General features: G+C 41.1%; 2 protein-coding genes and 1 long non-coding RNA gene across 19 annotated transcripts in view; 2 read left to right on the top strand and 1 right to left on the bottom strand.

Moving 5' to 3' along the window:
- The window catches only part of GAPVD1 (GTPase activating protein and VPS9 domains 1), a 53,431-nt gene extending 42,188 nt beyond the window's left edge, over positions 1-11,243 (bottom strand). For 3 of the 17 annotated variants that reach the window (XM_036411969.2, XM_036411976.2, XM_036411970.2), the window contains exon 1: positions 10,991-11,235. The gene's annotated coding sequence lies outside the window, so the exon portion shown is untranslated. Of the gene's footprint in view, positions 1-10,549; positions 10,689-10,990 lie in introns of those variants that run through there. The other 14 variants (XM_036411963.2, XM_036411972.2, XM_045572062.1 and 11 more) reach the window with 11 other exon arrangements.
- On the top strand, positions 2,520-26,211 carry LOC123651279. The gene is made up of 3 exons (XR_006739880.1): positions 2,520-2,558; positions 14,323-14,332; positions 25,835-26,211. It is a non-coding gene; the product is annotated as an uncharacterized LOC123651279 (long non-coding RNA).
- LOC118704379 (endoplasmic reticulum chaperone BiP-like) lies at positions 19,966-24,960 on the top strand. Its single transcript, XM_036411987.2, is given in 13 exon segments — positions 19,966-20,324; positions 20,442-20,673; positions 20,970-21,107; positions 21,551-21,663; positions 21,768-22,158; positions 22,281-22,518; positions 22,836-23,003; positions 24,057-24,176; positions 24,179-24,226; positions 24,229-24,308; positions 24,310-24,411; positions 24,413-24,449; positions 24,452-24,960. Coding segments are annotated over 13 exon segments (1,953 nt in total). The 5' UTR covers positions 19,966-20,202; the 3' UTR covers positions 24,616-24,960.
- Positions 26,212-26,978: the final 767 nt, after the last annotated feature.

Genomic DNA, 26,978 nt, shown 5'->3' with positions numbered 1-26,978 from the left:
CAGAGGGACTAGCCTTTAGCAGGTGCTGAATGAATGCTTGAGTTGATAAATAATAAGTGACTGACGAAGAGCAATACTCCAGTTAGCTATCAACCAAGCTGCTGCTAACTCAGTCCCAAAATGACTAAGAAACAGTAACTGAATTTAAGTTGAAAACATCTACTAACTTTTCAATGGACATATTTAAAATAGTTATTAATGAACTAACAAATATTCCCTCTTCATAGAAAAAACAAGCATGCCGAAACCAGTTTAGCTCAGTGGATAGAGTGTCGGTCTGTGGACTGAAAGGTCCCAGGTTCGATTCCGGTCAAGGCATGTAATACATTGGTTGTGGGCACATCCCCAGTAGGGGGTGTGCAGGAGGCAGCTGGTCGATGATTCTCTCTCATCGATGTTTCTAGCTCTCTATCCCTCTTCCTTCCTCTCTGTGAAAAATCAATAAAATATATTAAAAAAAAAAAAAAAAAAAAAAAAAAAAAAAAAAACAAGCACAGGCTCCCAAGTGTGGAGAGGGATATCAATGCGATAAAAATGGAAACAAGGGATACTTCAGTCTCTTTAGCTGGTATATTTGAAACAAGAGTAAAGCACTGTAGAAGAAAGAATGGACATAGTAACAACTGTTCTTGGCACGAATACAGGGCATTGAAAGGCAGGCTACTTGGAGGATGCAAATCATATCAAGTCAGATAGTACTCAAATTTCAAACTAATACCACGGACTTCTTGGTATAACACCAAAACTCCAGACCCTAACAAAAGTAAATAAATAAAATCCAAACAGATATCAATTCTATCCCCAGCACACCACTGAATTTCCAGAGTTACTCAGGCTAACCACAAACATAATAAATGCACGCAAAACAAATCGCTGTGAGGTAAGCCAGGTTTCACTATACAACTCAACTGAGAGAACTTCAAAACATCTGGACAGTTAGTGTGCATTACTTAACAAATGCTAACATATCCTCACTACTGCAATTCAAAAATCTTGAAATTTTAAAAATATTACTTGAAATAATTACTAATGGGATTGAAAATATTGGAGAAGATTAAATTTGAAAGACACTAACTTACGTTATGGTTCGCCTCTATCCCGGAAGACTACATAATTATTAAGAAGGAGGTGGTGATACATGGGAAGATGTCTAGCATGTATCATTAAGTGAAAAAACACACACAACATTATGCATGGTAAGATTCCAGAGGCTAAAACACACACTATAAAGCAAAACTACTTGGGCTCAAATCTCAGTGTTGCTGCTGACTCGGTGTGCAACCTGTCCATGCCTCAGTTTCTTCGCTTGTAAATGAAAAACCTGTAAATAGAACCTATTTCATAGGGTATATCCATAGCATTGTGAGGGGTTAGTGGGTTAATATATGTAAAGCACTTAGAATCAGAAGCATTAAGTATAATTTTGGGGATGAAAGAAAAACCCAAAGCATATAGTATTTATTGGGAAGAAAAAATTTCATTTTTGCATTGTCTTTAGTTCTTTTTTAAACAAAGGACACTTATTACTTTAGTAATTTTAAAAATATATATAAGAACTTGGTACTAAGCTCTTCCCCACTGAAAGATCTGCTAGTGCAATTAAATACTCAGGACTATACAAATGTTCTGAAAATATATATATATATTTAATATATTTTTATTGATTTCAGAGAGGAAAGGAGAAGGAAAGAGATAGAAACATCTATGATGAGAGAGAATTATTGATCTGCTGCCTCCTGCACGCTCCCCACTGGGGATCAATCAAGCCCACAACCTAGGTATGTGCCCTTGACTGGAGGTGAACCTAGGACCCTTTAGTCTGCAGGCTGATGCTCTAGCCATTGAGCCAAACAATCTAGGGCTGAAAATAATATTTTCAAGATGTGAAATTTTTCAAATGCAACCAAAATTTCTAGACATAGTTCACCAATAACAAGCTACACATGAAAAAGCAAAACTGCAAAGGCATTAAAATGATATGCCTTTATTTCCCCGAGGTAATAAATGATACAAAAATATCTGCCCGGCTCTGGCCAGTGTTATTCAGTGGTTAGAACGTCAGCCCATGCCTCAAAGGACAAGGACTCATACTTGGGCTGCAGGTTTGTTCTCTGGCTGCAATCAAGGGAGGCAACCAATGTGAGATCGATGTATCTCACATCTATGTTTCTCTCTATCTATCTATCTATCTATCTGTCTCTCTTTCTCCCTCCCTCGCTCCTATTCTATCTAAAAAGCAATGGAAAAATATACTTGGGTGAGGATTAACAAACAAAACCCCACAAAAAATCTGCCCAATCCAGAAATGAGTGTGTATCAGGAAGTTTCACATTTAGATATAAATGTCCATTATTTTTTTAAATATATTTTTATTGATTACAGAGAGTAAGGGAAAGGAAGAGAGAGAGAAACATCAATGATGAGAGAATCACTGATCAGCTGCCTCCTGCACAGTCCCCACTGGGGACATGCCCGCAACCAAGGTACATGCCCTTAACCGGAATCGAACCTGGGACCCCTCAGTCTGCAGGCTGACGCCCTATCCACTGAGCCAAACCGTTTTCGGCAATGTCCATTATTTTTATTAGTCTAAAATTAAATACCACCTATCTAATTTCCTCCTAGTCAATAATCGCTAGTGACAACTCATTAAGACATATCTACCAGTAAATGTGGAGGTCAAGATATACCCAATAACTAAAGAAAACTCTAAAGCCCTTAGAACGCTCTGCGAACTTTGAGAGGAAGCGTCACCACCCACACACTTTGAGGAAGCTTCGGCTACATTTCTGCTGAGCTGTAATACTGGTAAAGCCTGTTTCAAAACCCAGAGTCCACCCTCAAAATTAGGAGAAGCATGTGCAGCAGGCTGTCATCACATTTCCAAGAATGGGGGTTCATGAAATTTTAAATATTTGCCATCAAATTTCTTTCCTTCCTTTTTTGTTAATCCTTACTCGAGAATATTTATTCCATTGATATTTTTTTTTTTTTAAGAGAGAGAATGGAAGGAAAGGGGAGAGACAGAGAGAGAGAAACATCGATGTGAGAGTGACACATCAACTGGTTGTCTCCTGTACAAGCCCCAACCTTACTGGGAATGGAGCTTGCAACCTAGGTGTGTACCCTTGACTGGAATCGAACCCAAGACCCCTCAGTCCCCAGGCCGATGCTCTAACCACTGAGCCAACCTGGGTAGGGCTATTATCAAATTTCAAACAAGATTACTACCACTCATTGTGTTAACCTAAAAGGAACTTTCTAGAACACACACAAAAAGTACCTGATTAGTTAAAATATTTTTATTTTATAGAGAGGAAGGGAATGAGAGAAAAAGAGAGAGAGAGAGAGAGAGAGAGAGAGAGACAGAGAGAGAGAGAGAGAGAGAGAGAGAGAGAGAGAGAGAGAGAGAGAGAGAGAGAGAGAGAGAGAGAGAGAGAGAGAGAGAGAGAGAGAAACATTGATGTGAGAGAGAAACATCAATTGGTTGCCTTCTGCACGTGTCCTGACTAGGGATCAAGCCTGCAACCTGGGTTTGTGCCCTGACCGGGAATTGAACGCACCACCTTTTGGTATATAAGGCTAATATACTTTTTCAAAAAGAAATAAACCTCCATAGAATTATGGAATATGCAATTTTAAATAATATATATAGTATCTAGAAAAAATAACTTGGTGTTACCTATTATTATCATTACTATTATGATGTTTTTAAATGATGGAGCAGAAACTTACTCATAGAGAAGCTTTGTAAGTCACTTTCCATCAGAATTCAAGTTAGCCAATCACAATCTTGTATAATGAGATATTAGCTGAAACCGGTTTGGCTCAGTGGATAGAGCGTCGGCCTGTGGACTGAAAGGTCCCGGGTTCGATTCCAGTCAAGGGCAAGTACCTTGGTTGCGGGCACATCCCCAGTGGGGGGTGTGCAAGAGGCAGCTGGTCAATGATTCTCTCTCATGGATGTTTCTAGCTCTCTATCCCTTTCTCTTCCTCTCTGTAAAAAAATCAATAAAATATATATTAAAAAAAATAATGAGATGTTAAAAGGCATTTTGTTTTAAAGGAATCAAAGATTCCTTGGATTTGCCCTAGCTGATCTGGCTCAATTGACAGAGCATAGGCGGGTTCAATTCCGGTCAAGGGCACATACCCAGGTTACAGGCTCTATCCCTTGTCCTGGTCCGACCACGTGCAAGAGGCAACCAATTGATGTGTCTCTCTCACATCAACGTTTCTTTCTCTCTCTCTTTCTCCTTCTCCCCCCCTCCCCTACCCCCTCCCTTCCATTTTTTGTAAAAAGCAATGCAAAAATAACCTTGGGTGAGAATTAACAACAATAACAAAAAAAAGATGCCTTGGGTTTTAAAGGAGGTGGTAAAAATGAAATAAATTTTCAAAAAGAATTAATCTATTCTTTCCTAAGTTTTTCTGGCACAGAAATCAGTATTTATAAACATTCTGAAAATCTTTAAGTGCTATGACTTTTAGACCTGATGCATTTCTGTGAAGTAGTCAGGATTTATAAATAATGGAAGTAAACTCAAGAGATGGGTCACAGTCCTATATTAGAAAGTGAAAGCACAGTTCAAAGTGGGTTGAAAATAGCTTAATTTAGCATATGTTCTGAAAACTTTCAAAATACATGTATTTGCATAAAATTAAGATTGCTTGGGAAGATAATTCGACTCTGACCCTAAAATAGGCTAATATCCCTGGACTAATTTTTTTTGTCTCTAATAGAAAAAGAACAATTTAATCCTTTTAAAGACTCACAGAAAACACACTGAAGACAAATTAATAAGGAAAAAGAACTGAACACGTTTGACAACATGCCTTCCACTAGTCTGCGGCGTGGGTGTACCAGCACTGCTTGGGAGCAAGACCAAGCAAGCACCTTCAGGACAGTCATCTTAGATTAATGAGCAGACAGACATCTTGCCTGTTTTCACGGTACAACAGTTTGCTTAAAGCTTTACGTGTAAAAAAATGGCTTACAAAAAGGTATACACGTTGAAGTTTCATATTCAAACTTAAAAAAAAAAGACATTAGAGAGATCCCTAAAAAAAACCTGTAATTTTTTAAAAACATTTGCTCAACCACTCATTCATAAATATTAAATAAGAGAACTTGAAATGTCAACAGATATTCACCACTTCCTTTGGCCACTGCATTGCAGAGTTCAGCACATGGTTTCAGCTTAGAAACAATGAAAAACTGCCCTTCTGAAAATGTTTTTACAAAGTCTCAATACATAGTAAAACATTCTGAAAAAGCAGAGGTATGCATAAAGAAGGAAATTTTAATTACCTATAATTTTAAAAAACAGAAATCAAACAGCTTTGTACCTAAAGCTTCTTCTAAAAAAAAAATGTATACATGATACAGAAATTAATGGTATCCAGTTCTTTTACAAATGAAAACACTTTGATTAGGATTAAAGAGCTAAACCACAAATAATTCTATGCAGACACAACCTAGGCAGTTCAAATGTAAAAAAATACTGAAATCCTTCTTGCCTAAGAAAACATTAACTCCAGGGAAGAAAACATGTGTGGTAAAAAAAACACAAAAAAACAGAAAGTGTAAGGGGAGGGAAAAACATTTTTCACCATTTGAAAAAATTTTTTTTCAAGTACTGGCCTTTCCTAAACAAGAATTCCATCTATATCAAGCTTTTACCAAAATAATAATAATAATAATAATAATAATAATAATAATATTTAAAAATCTAGTATAATGTAACCAACTCTCCCAGGTACACTCACTCCTAAAAAAATTTAAACATCCAATGAAATGTCTTACTATTAGGATATATCCACTTTCCCTCTTCAATTTTCTACAAATATTAGGGGGAATTTTTCCAAATAAAACTAATTTACACTGAAGCACATCTGAAGAGTGATAAATGTTGCGGTGTGAACTGAACCAAGAATGAAGTTAATGTACACTGCTGCCATTTCCAGGATGACATTATCGGCTGCTTCACCTTGTGGGGTGAGCGCCGCCTGCCATCACTGGAAAGCAGCTCACAAGCTGCGCGAAGCGGGAGGTGATGGCACAGTGACAGTGGCCAAGAAGGCACCAGAAGCGCAGGGTTTGTTTTAAAGTCAGGGATGTGGTGCCAAAGTGGAAAAGAGTGAAAGGAGTTTGAGAGCTGGAACGCCAAAAGATAACTAGCAATTACTGAATGAAAGCCATGGTGTTGATGTTTTTCCCACATATTATTAGATTTAATCCTATGTGCTAAGTATTGATCACCTCCATTTTACAGCTGAGAAACCGGGTTTAGAAAAGTCACATAACTCACTGCCTAATCATTCAGCTATTATGCAGCAGAGAAGGAATTTAAAACTAGATTTGTCTGCTCTCTGGTTCTTCTCCAGTATATTGACTTCAGATTCCATGTGAGCAATTTCACTGTGTGTGTGTGGGGGGGGGGGGGGGAGGGGTGAAAGGGGGAGGTAGGAGGGGAGTAGTAAAAGCGAAGAGAGGGAATGAGAAGGAAAAGACTTGGATGATCTATTTATTTTATATTTTTTAAAGATTGCAGGGGGGTTTTTTGTTTGTTTGTTTTTAATATATTTTTTTGATTTTTTACAGAGAGGAAAGGAGAGAGCGAGCTAGAAACGTCAATGAGAGAGAAACACCGACCAGCTGCCTCCTGCACACCCCCCACCGGGGATGTGCCCGCAACCAAGGTACATGCCCTTGACCAGAATCGAACCTGGGACCTTTCAGTCCGCAGACCGATGCTCTACCACTGAGCCAAACCGGTTTCGGCTGATCTCCTATTTAACCTACAAAACTGTTCTTGTCTTCCTTCCTTCCTTCCTTCCATCCTTCCTTCCTTCCTTCCTTCCTTCCTTCCTTCCTTCCTTCCTTCCTTCCTTCCTTCCTTTTATTTTTTTTGTCCTTGTCTTTCTTTGTTCAAGTAGTCCCCTCCCCTGGGGCCCTTCTCCAATAGCCCTGTAGCCAATTACATCTATGATTTCAGGTCCAGTTCCAATACCCTCTCCTATACACATCCATTCCCTGATGTCCCATGCTCCCATTATTAGAAGTACCTCCAGTCTAAATTTTCTTGACCCTTTATACTGGCATGTCTACTAACAACGCATGACTTTGAGAATGTTTTAAAATCATCACTCCACAGATTACTTATTAATTACAAAAGAAAAATGAGTCCCTTTACAATATAAGTCTAGTAGACATTATACAAATTTCCATCAATAATGAAACTGACATCTCAGGCCTCCATGTGATACATTAAAAGAGACTTGAAATCACCTATGTAGCATTCCAGCCCCGAATGCTTAACACGGATCTGATCACGAAGATCAGATGAATCAAACTGAGGGACATCTTACAAAAAAACACTGGTCTGGATGCTTTCTATCATAAGAAACTCAAAAGAAGCTGGAAACGTATTTTATATACAAGCAGGCAACTAAATACAAAATCCTCAATTGAATCTTGGGTCAAAAACAAAAACTGGCCTGGCCAGCATGGCTCAGTGGTTAAGCACTGACTTAGGAACCAAGAGGTCACAGTTCAATTCCCAGGTCAGGGCGCATGCTCGGGTTGCAGGCTCGATCCCCAGGGTGGGACATGCAGGAGCAGGTGGTTAGTGATTCTCTCTCATCTTTGATGTTTCCCCAAAACAAAGCCATGGCTGTGTGCTCAGCTGGGCATCGTCCTGTGCACCGAGAGTTTGCTGGTTCCGTTCCAGCCAGGCTCATGCCCAGGTGTGTGGGTCCATCCCCAGCAGCGTGTGCAGGAGGAAGCGATTAATGTTCTGCTCTCACCTGGATGTTTACCTTTCTCTGTCCCTTCCTCTCTCTAAAGATGTATTTTAAAAATCTTTTTTTAATCAATTAATTATTTTAATTAATGAATTATATTAAATGATACAGATATAAAATTAAAAAGCTCAAATTCAATCCAGCATACATGTGTAATACTATTTACAAAATTTTTTAAATGGGTATGTTTTAGCCCGGCCAGCATGGCTCAGTGGTTGAGTGTCAACCTATAAAGCAGGATGTCATGGTTCAATTCCAGGTCCAGAAACATGCTGGGTTGTGGGTTTTGAGCTCTATCCCTAGGAGGGGTATACAGGATTCTCTTTCGTCACTGATGTTTCAATCTCTCTCTCTCCCTCTCCCTTTCTCTCTGGCATGAAATTAATTAAAAAAATATATTTTGCCCTAGCCAGTTTGGCTCAGTGGATAGAGAATCGGCCTGCAGACCAAAGGATCCTGAATTCGATTCCAGTCCAAGGCATGCGCCTCGACTGCAGGCTCCTCCCTGGCCCCAGCCTGATCAAGCCGTGTGCAGAAAGCAACCAATGCATGTGTTTCTCTCACATCAATGTTTCTCTATCTTTCCCTCTCTCGTCCACTCTCTCAAAAATCATGGAAAAAATATCCTCAGGTGAGGATTAAAATGTATACATACATATATGTACATATGTATGTAAAATAGATGTGTTTTATCCCCAGAAATAAAAAACCTAGTGTTATAAATTAACTTATTCATTTACTGACTCAGCAAATGTTTACTGAGTAGTTATTATGTGCCAGCCACTATTCCAGCTCGGTGGTGAAGACAAAGTTCCTATTCTCACAGAGCTGACATTTGAAAGGGGAGACAAAGGCTGAAATACTAAATAAACATACAAATTATATGTTACCAGATAGATGCTATAAATAAAATATAGGTACAGGCGACAAGGATGACAAGAGGACAGTGTAAGGACACAGAAAGTACCCGGCAAAACCTCCCCAAGGCAGCGGCTTGTCATACGGCGTGTTCAGCATAAGCTATTTCAGAACCAACATTTGCTTCATAAAATACTCTTCCTCATCTTTCCATACCACCCCCCCCCCCTTGATTTTTTTCCAGAAGAAGTTTGCTGCAGTGGTTTTCCATCATTGCTATTACTTGGGGGGTGGAGGGAAGGTCTCACACCAGATGTTGATAGGTGCTTACAAACAGGTGCACATTTCAAGTCACACATATCGTGGGGGGGAAAAATGTTCAGTGATTCGTCAGCGAGAAGTCTGACACCAACATGAAGAAGAACTGCAAAAATTTTAAATGGAATTTCAAAATAAATGATTTACCAACCCTCCAATTCTAAATTCTGCACATTTACTTTCTCTCAAATCTAAAAAGAAGCTAATAGCAATAGGAAAATAAATCTGAAGAGGGATCCTGAGGCTTTTCACTTAAGGACACAATGCTTTAAAAGCCACACTATTCATATAATTTGAAGAAAACCAGCACACGCTAAAGCTTCCTATCACAGGCTTACACAAGAGCTTGGAGGGCTCCATACTTGGAACTTGGAGGTGCAATAATACGAACATTTCAAAGCCAAAGCGTTCACTACCCTTTCTCCCTCAGATTATTCTGCTGAGTCCCCAGAACCCTGAATGAAATATCCGTGGTCTATCCTATCTTTTCAAAACTGTCCCTCTGGTCTCAGCCAACCAAGTCTTTTACTTCCCTCATTACAAAATCCCCTCTTTCACCTACATTCATCATCCTATTTGCTTGTCTTCTTTCTCATTCAATGATTCAAATATTCTTCCAGACAGACTTATATATCCCAAAAGATGTATTTCTATTTCAGGAATACATATAAACCCTGATAGAGTAATATATGTGCAGTTTTATCATCACATAAAATAACAAGATCTGCTGAAACCGGTTTGGCTCAGTGGATAGAGCGTCAGCCTGCGACTGAAAGGTCCCGGGTTCGATTCCGGTCAAAGGCACGTGCCTTGGTTGCGGGCACATTCCCAGTGGGGGGTGTGCAAGAGGCAGCTGGTCGATGTTTCTCTCTCATCGACGTTTCTAACTCTCTATTCCTCTCAATTCCTCTCTGTGTAAAATCAATAAAATATATATTTAAAAAAAATAACAAGATCTAACAGTGAGTCTAGCAATACCATAAATTTGAAGAGATTATAATAAGCATAAGTGATATTTTGAGATACCTGCAACATTTGTAAGCATTATACAATAATATCTATAATTTTTATTGTGACAAAGTCACAGACATTGTTATTCTACTGTGGTTTATTACTTACATTCATAATTGGAGGAAATAATAAATTACAGTTATCCTCATTCTAGCTCAAGGACCCTCCCACACATCTCCCCCAACCCCCGCCCCCCCGCCCCCCCACCCTCCACCCCGTGGTTTTCTATTCACAAACCAACCAACCAGTGAATCTCAGGTTACAAAGCCTTTCTAGCTCAAATCTTTGCTCAGACTGATTTTTGTCACCAATTAAAAAATTAAAAAAACACTGAAATCTCCTTTGACCTAGTTCTAATCTGAACAAATCATCACACTTCCCTGTTTTTTATGCAGACTTAGTCACAGAGAGCCCTGTTCATTTCTACGGTTTGCCTCGCCGGCGCACCACCCATGTGAATGCTGCCCGTCAGGAAAAGGTGAGATCGAAGGAAGGGAGATGAAAGCAGCCGACAGACCCTCCCCCCGACAACCTCCAACAGCGAATGACAAGATACCTAGTGTAGAGTGTGTGTTTTTGGCGACTGGGCTGCCCGCCAGATGGGCGAGTCCCGCTTGTCAAGAGATCCCCGAAGCACGACGACGTCTTCACCGGCGGCTCTCAGAAGACATTCCATCTCCCTCTGGCCTCCGGTGCCGGCTCCCTACCTGCTCCGCCCCGCATCCCATCCCCCCGCGACCCTCCCCGCCCCGCCCCGCCCCGGCCGCCCGGCCCCGGCCCCGGCCCCGGCCCGGCACGCCGCGGCACCTCTCCCCTCGCCACACAGGGCCTCTCCCCACCCCCTCCTCCCCTGACACTGGCGGGGAGTGCCCGGGGCTCAGCTGAACCCCTCGGCCGGCCGTCAGGCGCAGGCTGCGGCCCAAGGCCGGAGTAGCCCGGCCACTAGAGACAGGGAGCCGTGCACTCCGGCGCGGGTTAGCGGAGGACGGACACTCACCGAGAGGATCATGCGAAGAAAGGAACCGAGGTCTCCGCCCGATCGCCACCCGGCCTCGGAGCAGTCACCCTCCTCTCCGCGAACTGCCACCGCCGCCCGCCCGCCGTCGCCGCCACCACTCGCTAGCTGGCTTCCCTGCGTCCTGCGGTGGCGCTGCCGCCGGGCCATCGCGCGTGCGCGGAGCCGCGGGGACCCCTGGGACTGGTAGTTCCCGCGGGCGGCCAGCGGCGCCCCTTCCGCTCTAGCCTGCCCAGTGGGCCACCACCTGGACGACCGCGGTGCCGCCAAACGCCTTCCGGGGAAATTTGTTCCTCACCCATCGCGGGCTCTCGTTTCCGCTTACGGTACTGCTGAGAAATCCGCGAGTATTAGCGAAAAGTGAAACGATTCAGGGCTCAACCGTCACTTGCCCGGGACACGGCATTCCAAACCCAAACTCCCTCCCCCTGGAGTAGTATCTGGACTTTTAAACCTGATTTCTCACTCCTCGTTTTATCAAATTTTAGTTACTGTAGATTTGACCATACAGTTGTTAAGTTGATTGACAATTTATCTGTTTAATAATTTCTTTTGCTTATTCACAAAAACAATTCAGATATTTAACTGAACAGTCATAGAAACCTGAGAGTTGAAGACACCTTAAAGGTCATTGGTCCAACTCTCGCCCGGGCAGGAATTCTCTCTCTTCCACATTCCAGCCAGGCAGTCACCCAATTTCTATTTCCACAGTTCAAACGCCAGGGAATTCACTGCCTGTAAGTAAGGCAGCCCGCCCCAGCCCATTGTCCGACAGCTCTAAGGGTTAGAACGTTCTGCCACCTGCTGAACTGAAATCATCAGCTTCCCTGTGCTGCCTCCCGCTGCCAGGAGTTATGCTGCTTGGAGCAATATACAATGTTTCCCACTTGACAGCCTTTCAGAAAGTTGAAAGCAATGATTATATCGCCCAACTCCGAGTCAAAAAGAAAGTAAATATCCTTTTTCTAACTATTTCAGATGTGAATAAGCTCCCAGACTGCTTTCCACTTAGTCATCCTCCTTGACGTGTTACCTTTAAAAACTGTCAAAATTTGCTTCAGATTTATTGCCTCATTTTCTTACCACAATAGCTGTTCAGGTATTATTGTTCTCATATTTCCATGAATCTGACTCAAGAATTCAATTTGGTCAAAGAGTATTTACCAGCTATTATAAAGCATTGCTCAAAGCACCACGGGAATGAAAAAAAGCAACAGGACACAGTTTGCACTCCAGGTTCAAAGGATAGCTCACGCAGATCAGGGATAGTAATAGTAAACTAAGGTACAAAGTGCTGAGATTCCAGCAAAGGCTTCATTCAGTTGAGAGGCCATAATCCTAGGAGGAAGTGACACTGGATGGTGGGATTTCAAGAAGGAAAAGGGCATGTGAGGATTGTGAAGAAAGAACCAGCCTAGGCAAAATGTGCAAATGAACATGTTCACAGTTTGCTCTCAATACTAAATACTCTAAATGGGCTGGAGCACACCGGCCAGGGAGGAAAAAAAAGGACCCCAAAAGTTGCAAAAGCTTTCTGGGGTCCTGAGGAATGCACTGGGAGTGGTAAGTAAAAAGAGCACTGGGATGGTCAATTAATTGTGCTGAGCCCTATGCTGTCATCTACAAATGAAGAACTTGATCAGCAGTTTTCAATTGTTTGTTGTTGTTGTTGTTGTTGTGTGGGTTTGTTTGTTTGTTTGTTTGATTGATTTTGCATCCAGAACACCTAGTAAGTAATACAGGCCCAAACATCAAACAATGGGTCATTACAACAGTAATTCTTATGGAATATGAGTATGTATTATTATCCCCAAACCTTTCCACATGAGAAAAAGAACTCAAGGTTAAGAGGCTCAAAAATCAATAAATAATACTCATTGAGGACAGAGAATCCCAACTTTTAAAAAAATTATTTCCAACAATATCTTTTTAAAAGAAATAGTTTAATATTGTTTTATTATTATTATTGATTTCAGAAAGAGGAAAGGAGAGGGAGAGATAGAAACATCAATGCTGAGAGAGAATCATTGATCGGCTACACACCCCCTACTAGGGATTGAGCCTGCAACCCAGGTATGTGCCCTGACCCGGAATCAAACCAGCAACCCTTCCATGCATGGACAGTGCTCCACCAACTGAGCCTTACAAAGATTGTTATTTTTTAATGGGAAAAACTTTTCTAAAGCTCTAGAGTCTGTAAAAAATAAAAAATCCATAAAGACATATGAGGAAGCAGAAGTATTCCCTCATAAAATGTTTTTTCACTTTCGAATAATCCAATTGAAAAGTAAAGGACAAGAGTTCAGTTGTACATTCTTGTCTTCTGGGCCCTTGGTTGTCCTGTACTGGCCCCAACTGGCAGGCTCAGAAATAGTAGTTAGTAATCAGAGGTCAATTTACTATAAAGCTGATGTAGCCTATAATTTAGGGCCCCTCATTTGTTTGGGGACCCTTTCAAGGTTAGAGAACTATATTCATGTAGTTCATACAGTTTTACAACATTTGCCAATGAATTTTAATTTTTGGCTATGCTGAGGACAACTTGAGAATACTGAAAATGAAAATGAGGAAAGTGGTTCCTGTAGAACAGGGTCATAAAATCATGCAACTCACACTTCAGCCCATTGAAATCTATTATAAATCTTATTTTTCTACCAGTACCAGTGATGTCCAGATTGATAAGAGCTGTCACCATATAACTTTGGTGCATTACCATATTTTAATTTAACCCATGATTAATCATAAGGTTTAATGAAATTGTATCTTATATATTTTTTACTGACAATGTTTTGTTGTTCTTTTGTATTAATTTTAAAGTTCTTAAACTTTTTCAAACTTCAAGTAAGTTCCTGATAAAGAGATTTTTTTTAATAACAAAAAAATGGAGACCAAAAAGTAACATACAATGTACTCTGAAAAACATAGATATTATGGAAGACTTGACTAAGGGTCAAAGTCTTATATACACAATATAATACGCAGATAATGTACTGAAGAATTGTATACCTAAAACCTGTATAATTTTATTAACTGTCACTTCAATAAAGTCAAAAAGAGAAAAACATAGATATCAATAATTTTAATGGCTATGTTTTATCATACTGATATACCATGATTATAATTTTAAGACCAAAATTGTTTATTTATTTATTTATTTATTTATTAAATGGTAGATTGGGCACCCCTTTTTAAAAATATATTTATATATTTTTTTATTAAGTTATTTTTGTACATATACCAATGCCCCCCCTCCCGTACATACCCTCCCTCCCCAGAGTTTTGTGTCCATTGGTTGTATTTATATGCATGAATAGAAGTCCTTCAGTTGATCTCTTATCTCCCCCAGATCTCCCCAGCCTCCCCGCTGTAATTTGACAGTCTGCTTGTTGCTCTACTAAAAATATATATTTTTATTGAAATATATATTTTTCCCTTTCAGAGAGGAAGGGAAAGGGAGAGATAGAAACATGGGTGGAAGAGAATTATTGATCTGCTGCCTCCTGCACACCCCCTATTGGGTATTGGACCACTAGGGTTGCGGGCTCAATACCGTTGATTGGAATGGAACCCAGGACCCTTCAGTCTGCAGGCCAACACTTTATCCACTGAGCCAAACCAGATAAGGCAAAATAGTTTATTTCTGATAAGTTTTTAAACGCTAAATTCATGAAAACTTTAAAAATTGATTTTTAGAGAGAGGGAGAGAGACACCATGTGAGAAACACACACTCACATTGTATATGAATTAAACATCTCTAGAAAGCTACACAAGCAAGTATTGACAGTGGTTACCTTTGCCAGTGTACAAGAACAGGGCTAGGGAGTGGGGGACAGGCAGATTTATTTTCATTGCATATTGTACTCTTTAAATTTTATACCTTGTACATATATTTCTATTTTTAAAATTTGGAGATTTAAGATATATACATATATATATATCAAGTATATTACTCAAATTCCATATAGTTCTTTATATTTAAGATTATTTTACTTCAAAAGAAATTTATGTATAAAGTTAAAATACTTTACAATTAAATAATTTAAACCTAACAATCTTGTAAGGAGGCAAAATTATATCCACTGTGCAGATTAGTAAATAGCATGAGAGATTGTGACTTGCCCTCTATTACAGCTAGCTAAGTGACAGAACTGGAGCTCATAGTTTTATGCTTCTAAACTCTATGGTCTTTCCTCTCTATCACACTTTCTGACATAGCATATCCTCTTCTACCCTGCCAACCCCCCAAAAAAATATGTATATATCTATATTTATATCTATAAAAAGCCAACGACTGGAATGCCAGAACAACTGGAATAACCAATGGCTATGACACCCACTGCAGCCGGCCAACCGGCCTGATCAGGGGTGGGGCCAGCCAGCCAACCACCCGCAGCCTCTCCCCCAGGCCAGCCCCAATCTGCCCCCATTGAGAAGGGCTGGTTGGTTGGTTCCCGTGCACAAATTTGTGCACAGGTCTGTGTGTAAGATATATATATATATATATATATATACACATACACACAAAAAAATGCATTTTTTACTTTTCATTTGTGTGTGTGCGGGGAAGGGAGGTGAAGGTTATCTATTACTTAAAAATTATCTTTTAAAAAGTGAAGACAAAGAAGAAAACTTATTGCATAGCATATTAAAATTTCAAAAGAAAAAAAAATAGACATGATTTTTCCTTAGTACTGCTCTAAGCTCAGGTATAGGAAGATACTTTTGTTTTACTTCAGTGGTTAATGAAGGTTGAGAAATTATTTTTTAATATACAGTATTTTATTGATTTTTTACAGCGAAGAAGAGAGAGGGACAGAGAGCCAGAAATGCTGATGAGAGAGAATCATCCACCAGCCATCCCCCGCCCCCCCCCCCCCCGCCCCCGTCTCCACACCCCCCCACTGAGGATGTGCCTGCAACCAATGCACATGCCCTTGACCGGAATTGAGCCTGGGACCCTTCAGACCGCAGACCGACGCTCTATCCATTGAGCCAAACCGGTTTCGGCAAGAAATTATTCTCTTTTAATAAAAAACATTTATGTGGCCAATTAAGAGAGTAATTAGATGCAGCAGCATTTCCAAAAATCTTTGTCAAATTCAACTTATCGCCAAAATTATTATTTCTCGTTGAAAGAAATCTTTAAAAATTGGCTCTTAAGAGGTGTTTTTAAATTTTTAAATTACAGTTTACTTTCAATATTATTTTGTATTAGTTTTAGATGTACAGTTAGATAATCATATACGTTACGAAGTGTTTCTCCCCCCCCCTCCCCCAATATTTCCAGTAAGGAGGTGGTGTTCGTGAAGAGCTTCTGAAATATCACGATTGTATATTACCACTATTCTACAACTTTCCAAGTACTTTTTCATTGGATCCTTGCAACAAGCCGCTGAGACAGGCAGACAGAAATCCCTGACATTCAATTGGTGAGGAAGCTGAGGCTCGGGAAGGTTGTTTCTCTCCCCCAAGTTCATGTGCCCTACCTCTTAAGTTGAATATTCTCTCCAAAAAAGCATGTGAAGCCCTGACTGGTTTGGCTTAGTGGATATAATGTTGGCCTTCTGGCTGAAGGGTCACAGGTTCAATTCCAGGCACGGGCATATACCTTGGTTGTGGGCACAACCCCAGTGGGGGGGTGTGCAGGAGGCAGCTGATTGGTGTTTCTCTTTCATTAATGTTTCTAACTCTCTCTCCCTCTCCTTTCCTCTCTGTAAAAAATCAATAAAATATATATATATTAAGAATTTTTCACATGCTTTTAATAAATATATATATTAAAAGCATGTGAAAAATTCTCAATTATCAGGGTCTAAACATTCAACTTATAAATTATTTAGGACTTTTCCTTTACCTCTCTGCCTTCATTCCCTTTCAGAAAGGAAGATTTAGAATCAAAATGACATCCAATCCTAATCATCCCTAATTGCTTAGCTTTCTGAAATCAGATGGGAAATGGAAATTTATTTTCTTACCTCCGGGTACACAAGTGAAGCAACATGGTTTAAGTTACTGGATAAACTCTACATTTGTCTATGACCCCTTATTAAAATGTTAGTAAACTATATAACTACTCTATATCCTAAAACATAATCTTAACCCGGAGCTCAGGATGACAACCTAGACTACAGAAATTAAACATCAAACTGTCAGTCTCAAATTCTGACTCCATATCTTCTCAGCTGTGTGATTTTCTGGGTAAATGTCTTTACTTCTTGAAGCTTCAGATTCTTTAGCTCTAAAGTTGGGGTTAAAAATGCTTTCATAAGGATTAAAATAAAATATACATAAAGCAATTAGCTTAGTGTATAGCACTTACTAAAATATTGATAAATTGGCACTGAAAACTATTTTCAACATTTAGCAAACTAGATTTACCTGTACATTTCCCTATTCAATCCACATATGTCCACTTTGGAATATAACATATACCTAATTTATTGGCTTTAAAAAGATATTACAATCACCAATATGCTCAATTCCCCTCAGAAGTTAGCCAGGTATCACTTTTCTAAATCTTAAGAGTTACAAAGGGTTACTCCGTCAATCAAAGATGAAGCTGAAATGGAAAGCTTTGTTTTTAATAGAAGTGAACTGTGATATACAGAGTTTGGTAAAAATATGTTTACAGCTGTGAGTACAAGAACATTTATTCTTATATTATTATTATTGTATTATTTTCTATACGAAGAACTGTAAATCTACTTTTGCCCCATCTATATACAGGAAATTTGCTCAAATTGATATGAAGCTGTAACGTGGCTGGAGATTTCATTTTTATTGAAAATTTTTTTACTATTAGAGGAAGTAGAAGGGAGAAAGAGAAAACATTGATGCATGAAATGATCAATTGCTTGTTTCCATACTTGCCCTAACTGGGGATGGAATGTAAAAACCTGAGTATGTGCCCTGACGGGATAAAACAGCAGCATTTTCGTGTACAGTTTGACACTCCAACCAACCGAGCCACTGGGCCAGTGCTGAATGGAGATTTCTATCTTGATACTAGAACTAGACTGATGCAATCTAAAGAGGGGTCAGTGTTACTGTTGTATTACAAGCCCTGTTTGAAGAGATGGCTGATGCAACTTTGATAGTAAGAACGAAGTCTGAGTCACCAGTATAACCATTGAAGAGGAAAATTCCTGAGTACTGACTCCTACACTCAGCATCTTAGTAAACTGTGTGTAAGATGTTTCAATGCTATGTGGACACCCATGAATCTCAAAAATACATCTAGTGGGGAATGTATTCACTAATTTTAAAAAATTGCTAAGAGCACTGGCTATGGTGTCATGCTGATTTGGATCCTAATCCCATCCCCTCATAGACACAGCCACAGTGGGGTGATTACCACAGGGAAGGGGGGATGGGAGAGGAATAAGAGGGTAAAGGGGGGAGGGTAATAAATGGTGATGGAAGGAACTTAACAGGGTAGTGAACACAACATGCTGATGATGTATTATTGAATTGTACACCTGGAACCTACATAATGTTATTAACTAATGTCACCCCAATAAATTTAACAAAAGGGGAGGGAAACCCTAACTTCATCCCTTACCAGCTCTATGACTTTTAAGCTAGCTAATCTTTCTGTCTCAATGTTCTCACCTAGAAAATGGGAAATGCCAAATGCTGAACTGTAAGGACTGAATGACACGGGGATTGGTGCATAGTAAACCTCAAGTAAATAGTACCCTATATCATTTTCTGCTGCAGAATGCTATACAAGATTAAGGCACCATGGAGAAGGCTTTGTGGCCTAGCTGGTTTGACTCAGTGGATAGAGCTTCATCCTGCGGACCGAAGAGTCCCAGGTTCTATTGGAGTCAAGGGCACATGGCCGGGTTGTGGGCCCAATCCCCAGTAGGGATCAATGATTCTCTCTCATTGATGTTTCTCTCTCTCCCTCTCTTTCCTCTCTGAAATCAATAATTAAAAAAAAAATACTTTAAAAAAATAAGTCTTCGTGTACCAAAAACACAATCAATCAGACAAAAAGAGTGAAGGTAGAAAGCTATCTATAATAAAGGATAAGGAAGGTCTTGTAAGTGAGCCACAAAGGGAAATGATGGACCAGGAAAGGAAAAGAGCGGGGTAACGTCCACTAGAAAAATGACCTTGTGGGAGGGATGGCATCAGCTCTTCGGGGAGCGGGTGGTCACAGTGGGGAGGGGATTCGGTGATAAAAGATAACTCCTTTGATCCGGCCTGTCCAGCGACTTACCCTGGGACAGGGCAATGTGGAGAGGCTGGTTTAGACAGAGATAGCTGCAGGGGAAGCAGGGGCGACATATTGACTAGGAGGAGCCATGATTCCGGCCGGGCGATGCGCAGGTCCCGGCTCGAGAGCCATCGGCCGGTGAGCAGCAAGAGGCTCGTACACCCCTAGTACAAGGACCGGGAGAGGCTAGAAAGCGCAGAGAAATTCGTTTTGGGGCGATCATAGCACCTACGCTGAGACCGATGGGGGCCGGGAAGAGGAAGAGCCGGTTCCTGCTTTGGGATGAGGGACAGAGGAGAGGCAAGCGGACCGCGGAAAAGCAAAGGCCTGAAGCCCCCACCGTCTCGGGGGTAAAAAATCAGGCCCCAGGCCGGCTCCGGTCCCCCGAGGACCCAGCGTGGAGGCGGGACCGCGGCGGTTACCGGTAGAAACGGCCTCCGGGTGAGAGGTCGCCACCAGGAACGGACAGCGGCTTGAACCAATGGGCCCAGGTCACGGGAGCGGATGCTGACTCCCATTGGTGGCTGGGTGCGACCCGCAGCCAATGAGCCCGCCCTGGGGGGGCGTAGCGGTGACGTCAGTCGCGTCGGAAGCTACTTCGAATCGGCGGCGGCCAGCTTGATGGCCTGGACCAATCAGCGGGCTCCAACTAGCAGCGCCTTGACCAATCGGCGGCCTCCACGACGGGGCTGGGGGGAGGGTATATAAGCGGAGTCGGGGGCACCTCGCGGTACTGTCCGAGTCTTTACACGCTTTCTGGTTTTTGGGTTTCGCGAGTGCGAGAGGTTTGCGAGGTAAGCGCCGCGGCCTGCTTTTCCTCACCCGCCCTGCGTCTTGTCCACCGCTCCTCCTGACCCCGGGCCCCGTGTCCCCCGCAGATCGGTACGCTCTGTGCGTTTCCTTGCTTTGGACCTGTGCTTGGATTGCGTGCGACGCCCCGCCTGCCTGCTGACCGACGGCGAAGGCAAGATGAAGCTCTCCCTGGTGGCTGCGGTGCTGCTGCTGCTCGGCGCGGCGCGGGCCGAGGAGGAGGACAAGAAGGAGGACGTGGGCACGGTGGTCGGCATCGATCTGGGGACCACCTACTCCTGGTAAGTCAGGGGTTTGGGGCAAAGGAGGATGGGGCTTGTCCCCGTGGACTGCGGTGAGAATGGCTTGAGCTGATTCTTTCCGTTCGGTTTTTTTTTTTCTCCCCCCCGCCCCGCCAGCGTTGGGGTGTTTAAGAACGGCCGCGTGGAGATCATCGCCAACGATCAGGGCAACCGCATCACCCCGTCTTATGTGGCCTTCACGCCCGAAGGGGAGCGTCTGATCGGCGATGCCGCCAAGAACCAGCTCACCTCCAACCCCGAGAACACGGTCTTCGACGCCAAGCGGCTCATCGGCCGCACATGGAACGACCCGTCTGTGCAGCAGGACATCAAGTTCTTGCCTTTCAAGGTTCGGCCGGGTTTTTTTCCACCGGATAGGAAGTGGGTGGTGGTGGCGGTGGTGTGGGAGTATTTAAGATTGAGAATTTACGGAAAAACAGTTTTGAAGACAAGAAAGGATAGAGACATGGTACATATAATAATATTTATTTAATAATTCTGGTGTGTTACAAAATTTACCGACACACTTCAGACATAACTACTCTGTCCACAGTAGTTCAAGATTTAAGAGAAGTATTTTTGGTCGGTATAAGTTTGAAGTGTTGTTGCTTCTGTGTCTGCAATAATAATCATTCTTTAAAACAGGTGGTTGAAAAGAAAACTAAACCATACATTCAAGTTGATATTGGAGGCGGGCAAACAAAGACTTTTGCTCCTGAAGAAATATCTGCCATGGTTCTCACTAAAATGAAGGAAACTGCTGAGGCTTATTTGGGAAAGAAGGTAAGTTTCTCTAGAACATGTTAAGTATTTTTATTGTTGCTGCTCTTGATTGTGTTGTATAAATGCCTTCATTGTTTTTATAATTTGAATGACATTCATGTATATCAGTTTTAATTACGTGCATACTTGACTGTATGCCAAACCAAATGCTGGGGACTTTACCTGGGTATAAAACTATGATGCCCATCTTAAAAATAAACTGGCTTAGAAACTAAAGTGATGATTTCACTGTAACTGAAATAAGGGTAAGGCCATGTGATAAAAGACAATTACCGTATGTTATTTTTTTTTCTTTTTTCCTCCTTTTTTTTATTTATTAAATTATTATCTGTGTACATATTTTAACATTGTCCCCCCTCCCATACATACCCTCCCTCCCCAGAGTTTTGTGTCCATTGGTTGTACTTATATGCATGTATACATACCTTATGTTATTTTTTTAGGTTACTCATGCAGTTGTTACTGTACCAGCCTATTTCAATGATGCCCAACGCCAGGCAACCAAAGATGCTGGGACTATTGCTGGATTGAATGTCATGAGGATCATCAATGAGCCGTAAGTGTTAAATTCAAAGGGATGGTATAGTTGCTAAGTAGAGAAATTGTAAACTTATCTAACTTACCTGAAAATTTTTTTTTTTTTTTTAATTCTCCTAACAGTACAGCAGCTGCTATCGCCTATGGCCTAGATAAGAGGGAAGGGGAGAAGAACATTCTGGTGTTTGACCTGGGTGGTGGAACCTTCGACGTGTCCCTTCTCACCATTGATAATGGTGTCTTCGAAGTTGTGGCCACTAATGGGGACACTCACCTGGGTGGAGAAGATTTTGACCAGCGTGTCATGGAACACTTCATCAAGCTCTACAAAAAGAAGACTGGCAAAGATGTCAGGAAAGACAACAGAGCTGTGCAGAAACTCCGCCGTGAGGTCGAAAAGGCCAAGCGGGCCCTGTCTTCTCAACACCAAGCAAGAATTGAAATTGAGTCCTTCTTCGAAGGAGAAGACTTCTCTGAGACCCTGACTCGGGCCAAGTTTGAAGAGCTGAACATGGTATGCTCCTTGTTTTCGCTTTGCTGATGAGATCTAGTAAGATTGAGACAATGCATTTAGAAATCTAGACAGTAAGTCAGTATGACAGGCATCACGATAGTAATTATTGTCTTTTATTCTAGGACCTGTTCCGCTCTACCATGAAGCCTGTCCAGAAAGTGCTGGAGGATTCTGATTTGAAGAAGTCTGATATTGATGAAATTGTCCTTGTTGGTGGCTCTACTCGAATCCCAAAGATTCAACAGCTGGTTAAAGAGTTCTTCAATGGCAAGGAGCCATCCCGTGGCATAAACCCAGATGAGGCTGTCGCGTATGGTGCTGCTGTCCAGGCTGGTGTACTCTCTGGTGATCAAGATACAGGTAGGTCCATGTTGTAAGCATCTTCCACAGTTCTTCAGCAGCTTGCTGGCAAGAGTATAATTAGCTGTTGCTTTATAAAGCAATGGAATATGAGCAATAAGGTCACATAGCTAGTAAAGGGTACAGTAAACAAGACCTGGTGCAGTTTTAAGATCCTTGGCAAATATATTATTTAACTGCTTCTAAAATAGTTTTGTATAGAACCTAACCAAGTAGAAAGATTGGGAAGATAAAGTTGTAATGGTCATGAGGAGACTGCTTAGTAGTAATTCTATGACTCTTTAATTAGAAATTAACTCTTATCATTACCTTTGCAGGTGATCTGGTACTGCTTGACGTGTGTCCCCTTACGCTTGGTATTGAAACTGTGGGAGGTGTCATGACTAAACTGATTCCAAGGAACACTGTGGTGCCCACCAAGAAGTCACAGATCTTTTCTACAGCCTCTGATAATCAGCCAACTGTTACAATCAAGGTTTATGAAGGTAATTGCTTATATTTGTTAATATCATGGTATGTGTGTGAACAACATCACTTCTTGCTTTTAATTTATTCTATTGAATTAAAAAGAAATATCCGTTTTTCAGATGGGGTCCCTAACTAGTGTTGAATTTGATATAGTTAGCATTAAAATCCAGTTCTTATCTAGCTTCCTAGCACTACTGCCCATTAAAACAGTTTCTGAGTTAGCTCTAAATTATAAGAACAAAAAAAAGCTTTAAAGCCAGTGAAATTCAATTAAAAGTTAGTAGGAATGCCTGTACGGCATGGCTCAGTGGTTGAGTGTTATCCTATGAACCAGGATGTCACGGTTCCATTCCCAGTCAGGGCACATGCTCGCAAACCCAGTGTGGGGCGTGCAGAAGGCAGCTGATCAATAATTATTTCTTATCATTGAAGTTTCTATCTCTCTTCCTCTCTGAAATAAATATATATACATATATACATATATACTACACACACACACACACACACACACACACACACACACACACACACACAGTAGGTCCTCTGGTTATGTCTGACATCCCTTCCTACAGCGCAACATAATGTGATTTTCGCCATAAGTTGAAACCCACCTACTTCACTTACATGGAGCACATACATAGCGGTAATGAAGTAAAACGGTAAAAAAAATTTTTTTAAGATAACAATTCCCGATCTTTACTTGTGGGAAACAAATAATAAAAAACAAAGCACATAGGTCGAAATGACGGAACTTTTTTTTATATAAATAAATGGGAGATGGTAATGTAACCACGAAATAACGTACATCAAGTTCAGCGTAACTCTAGGACTGTCTGTACATGTATATATATATAAGTATAAATACATATATATGTCTGTATCTATATGTATTTTTTAGGAGTTAGTAGAAACTTAATTCACTTAGTCCATTTGTTGCTTCTTCTAGATCAGTGACCTACTTCTGGCTTGATAAGAACGCCCCTTTCACTGTAGGCTCTGACAGACTGAAATGTAGGGATCCACATGCACTAATGTTGGTCATTAACAAGATTTTTATGTGTCAATTCTAGGTGAACGTCCCCTGACAAAAGACAACCATCTCCTGGGAACTTTCGATCTGACCGGAATTCCTCCTGCTCCTCGTGGGGTCCCGCAGATTGAGGTCACCTTTGAGATAGATGTGAATGGCATTCTCGAGTGACAGCCGAAGACAAAGGTACGGGCAACAAAAACAAGATCACATTACCAATGATCAGAATCGCCTGACACCTGAAGAAATTGAAAGGATGGTTAATGATGCAGAGAAGTTTGCTGAGGAGGACAAAAAAGCTCAAGGAGCGCATTGATACCAGAAATGAATTGGAAAGTTACGCCTATTCTCTAAAGAATCAAATTGGAGATAAAGAAAAGCTGGGAGGGAAACTTTTCCTCTGAAGATAAGGAGACCGTGGAAAAAGCTGTAGAGGAAAGATTGAATGGCTGGAAAGTCACCAAGATGCTGACATTGAAGATTTCAAAGCTAAAAAGAAGGAACTAGAAGAAATTGTTCAGCCAATTATCAGCAAACTCTATGGAAGTGCAGGCGCCCCACCTGAGGAAGAGGAACCAGCAGACAAGGATGAGTTGTAGACACTACTCTGCTAGTGCTGTAATATTGTAAATACTGGACTCAGGAACTTTCGTTAGGAGAAAATTGAGAGAACTTAAGTCTCAAATGTAATTGGAATCTTCACCTCAGAGTGGAGTTGAAAATGCTATAGCCCAAGTGGCTGTTTACTGCTTTTCATTAGCAGTTGCTCACATGTCTTGGGGTCGGGGGAGAGGAGAAATTGGCTGCCGTAAAAAGTGGGTAAAAAGCTGTTTTAGGGCGTGTGTTCACCGTGGAAATGTTCTATTTAACAATTGGGTCATGTGCATCTGGTGTAGGAACTTTATTTTCTACCATAAGTGACACCAATAAATGTTTGTTATTTACACTGGTCTAATTTTTGTGATAAGTTTTCTTACTGGGTCAATAATTTATTTTAGCTTTAGATTCATATGGGCGGGGGGTTTATGATTTTGAGGTAACACTGGGAACTTGTGTAACTTCAATTTAATTCACCCATATCCTCACTTAGGCAAGGGTCATTTCACAATGCCCAAGAGTTTCCTTGAACGTGTTTGAAAAGTCCTATTTCCCCTTATCTTTATAAAATTTACCTTTCTGGTGGCTTTTATTATTTTTGGCTATTAATGATACTTTAGGTTGTTTGCATTTTCTCAAGACTTGTTAGATCACTGATGTTAACTTTACACACTTGAATTCATTATGGTGTAAAGGTATATATATATATATATATATATATATATATATATAAATAAAATATGTTTTATTGATTTTTTTACAGAGAGGAAGAGAGACGGATAGAGAGTTAGAAACATCAATGAGAGAATCATCGATCAGCTGCCTCTTGCACATCCCCTAGTGGGGATGTGCCAGCAACCAAGGTACATGTCCTTGACCAGAATCAAACCTGGGACCTTTCAGTCCGCAGGCCTACGCTCTATCCAGCTCTATCTACTGAGCCAAACCAGTTTTGGCTTAAGGTATATTTTGAATTTCACTATGTCAGAATCCCCATCTGAAATTTCTCACTACCAAGTGCTACTGGAGTGGGAGCTAGGACGGTGACCTTAACCATATAAAAATCCACTGCAATTTTGGGTGAAAAGCAGTCATTTTTGTCATGACCGGTTCAAGATTATTTGGAGTGGCTTTCTAAGCAAGGGGATGGTCATGAATAAGTAGTGTGATCAATAAAGGGCAGGCTATTTGGCACTAACATGATATCCAATAAGACCCAAGGATAACTGTTTTTAGATGGGCAACTGGCCAAAAGGTTAATTTGCTAACTGGCAGAACTGGGACCTGACAGCACAATTGTGTTACTTTGAGGCCAGAACCTTGGCTGCAATGCCCAGAAGCGTTTTGGCTAGGCCTGGAGTAATACTTGTCTTCAGGCCAAGTTAAAGACAATCACAGCAGTGCTGTGTGCAGTAAGTTCAGTGGGTAGTTGAGGGACCAGTCCTTTCCTGACCCCAATGGCTCTCACTACCAAATGCTAATGGTATGCAATCTTTCTGAGGAGCAGCTACTGAATATTAAAAACACAGTTGAATCTGTAAATGCCCACTCTGATTATACAGTTTGTGTTGTACCTAAGAATCATGATTTGTTCAACATTTAGCACCAATCTCACAAGTGTATTGTTGGTAAAACCTTTGTTATAGGTTTTTGCACTGGGCTGTCCCACTTCAATATGTCCTCACCTCACCAAAGTAGATAAGAGTTAGAGATATAAAGTCAGAATATTTTGGAGTTAGTAAAAACAGCTTAGGTTTGCTTTTTTTAAGAGTGACATTTAAAAGTATCAAAAACGGTGGGTTGTATTAGTCAATTACAGTCACAATACAGTCATCGTAGATTTCCCCTTCGGTATTCATCCCACCAAACACAAAACAGAGCAGTGAGTCAGCCTGACTGTCCTCATGTGAGTCGCCATCTTGAAGTCACTCCTTGTCAGTGGAGTTCCCTTTCTCAGCATCACAATTCAGAGTGACAGGATCTGGATCTTCCTCAGAAGTGCACTCACTGGCCATGGAATGACACACATGCAATGGTCAATCGTCCACGGGGTAGGAAAGTATCAAAGTTAAGTAAGGTCCAATGCTGCTTCTCTGTTAGGGACAAAAAAAAAAAAAAAAGAATGAACAACAAATACTAATGGTAGTGTTACTGCTTTGATGAAGTCATTTCCTAAAAGTTTGGTTTTCATTCCCTTGGATTTGGGTGTGGAGGGACCAAGCAGAAACCAAAGCACGGAGGGCACTTTTAAAAAATAGTCACATTTGTTTATCAAGACCCATGGCTCTGACCACATAGCTCAGTTGGTTAGAGCATCATCGTGATACACCAAAGTTTGGGTTCCATCCCTGGTCAGGTCACATGT

This window comes from Pipistrellus kuhlii, unplaced genomic scaffold (genome assembly GCF_014108245.1).
Source record: "Pipistrellus kuhlii isolate mPipKuh1 unplaced genomic scaffold, mPipKuh1.p scaffold_m20_p_43, whole genome shotgun sequence".
Classification (NCBI taxonomy): domain Eukaryota; kingdom Metazoa; phylum Chordata; class Mammalia; order Chiroptera; family Vespertilionidae; genus Pipistrellus; species Pipistrellus kuhlii.
The sequence above is the reverse complement of the archived record's forward strand: the minus strand, read 5'-3'. Positions and strand labels throughout refer to the sequence as shown.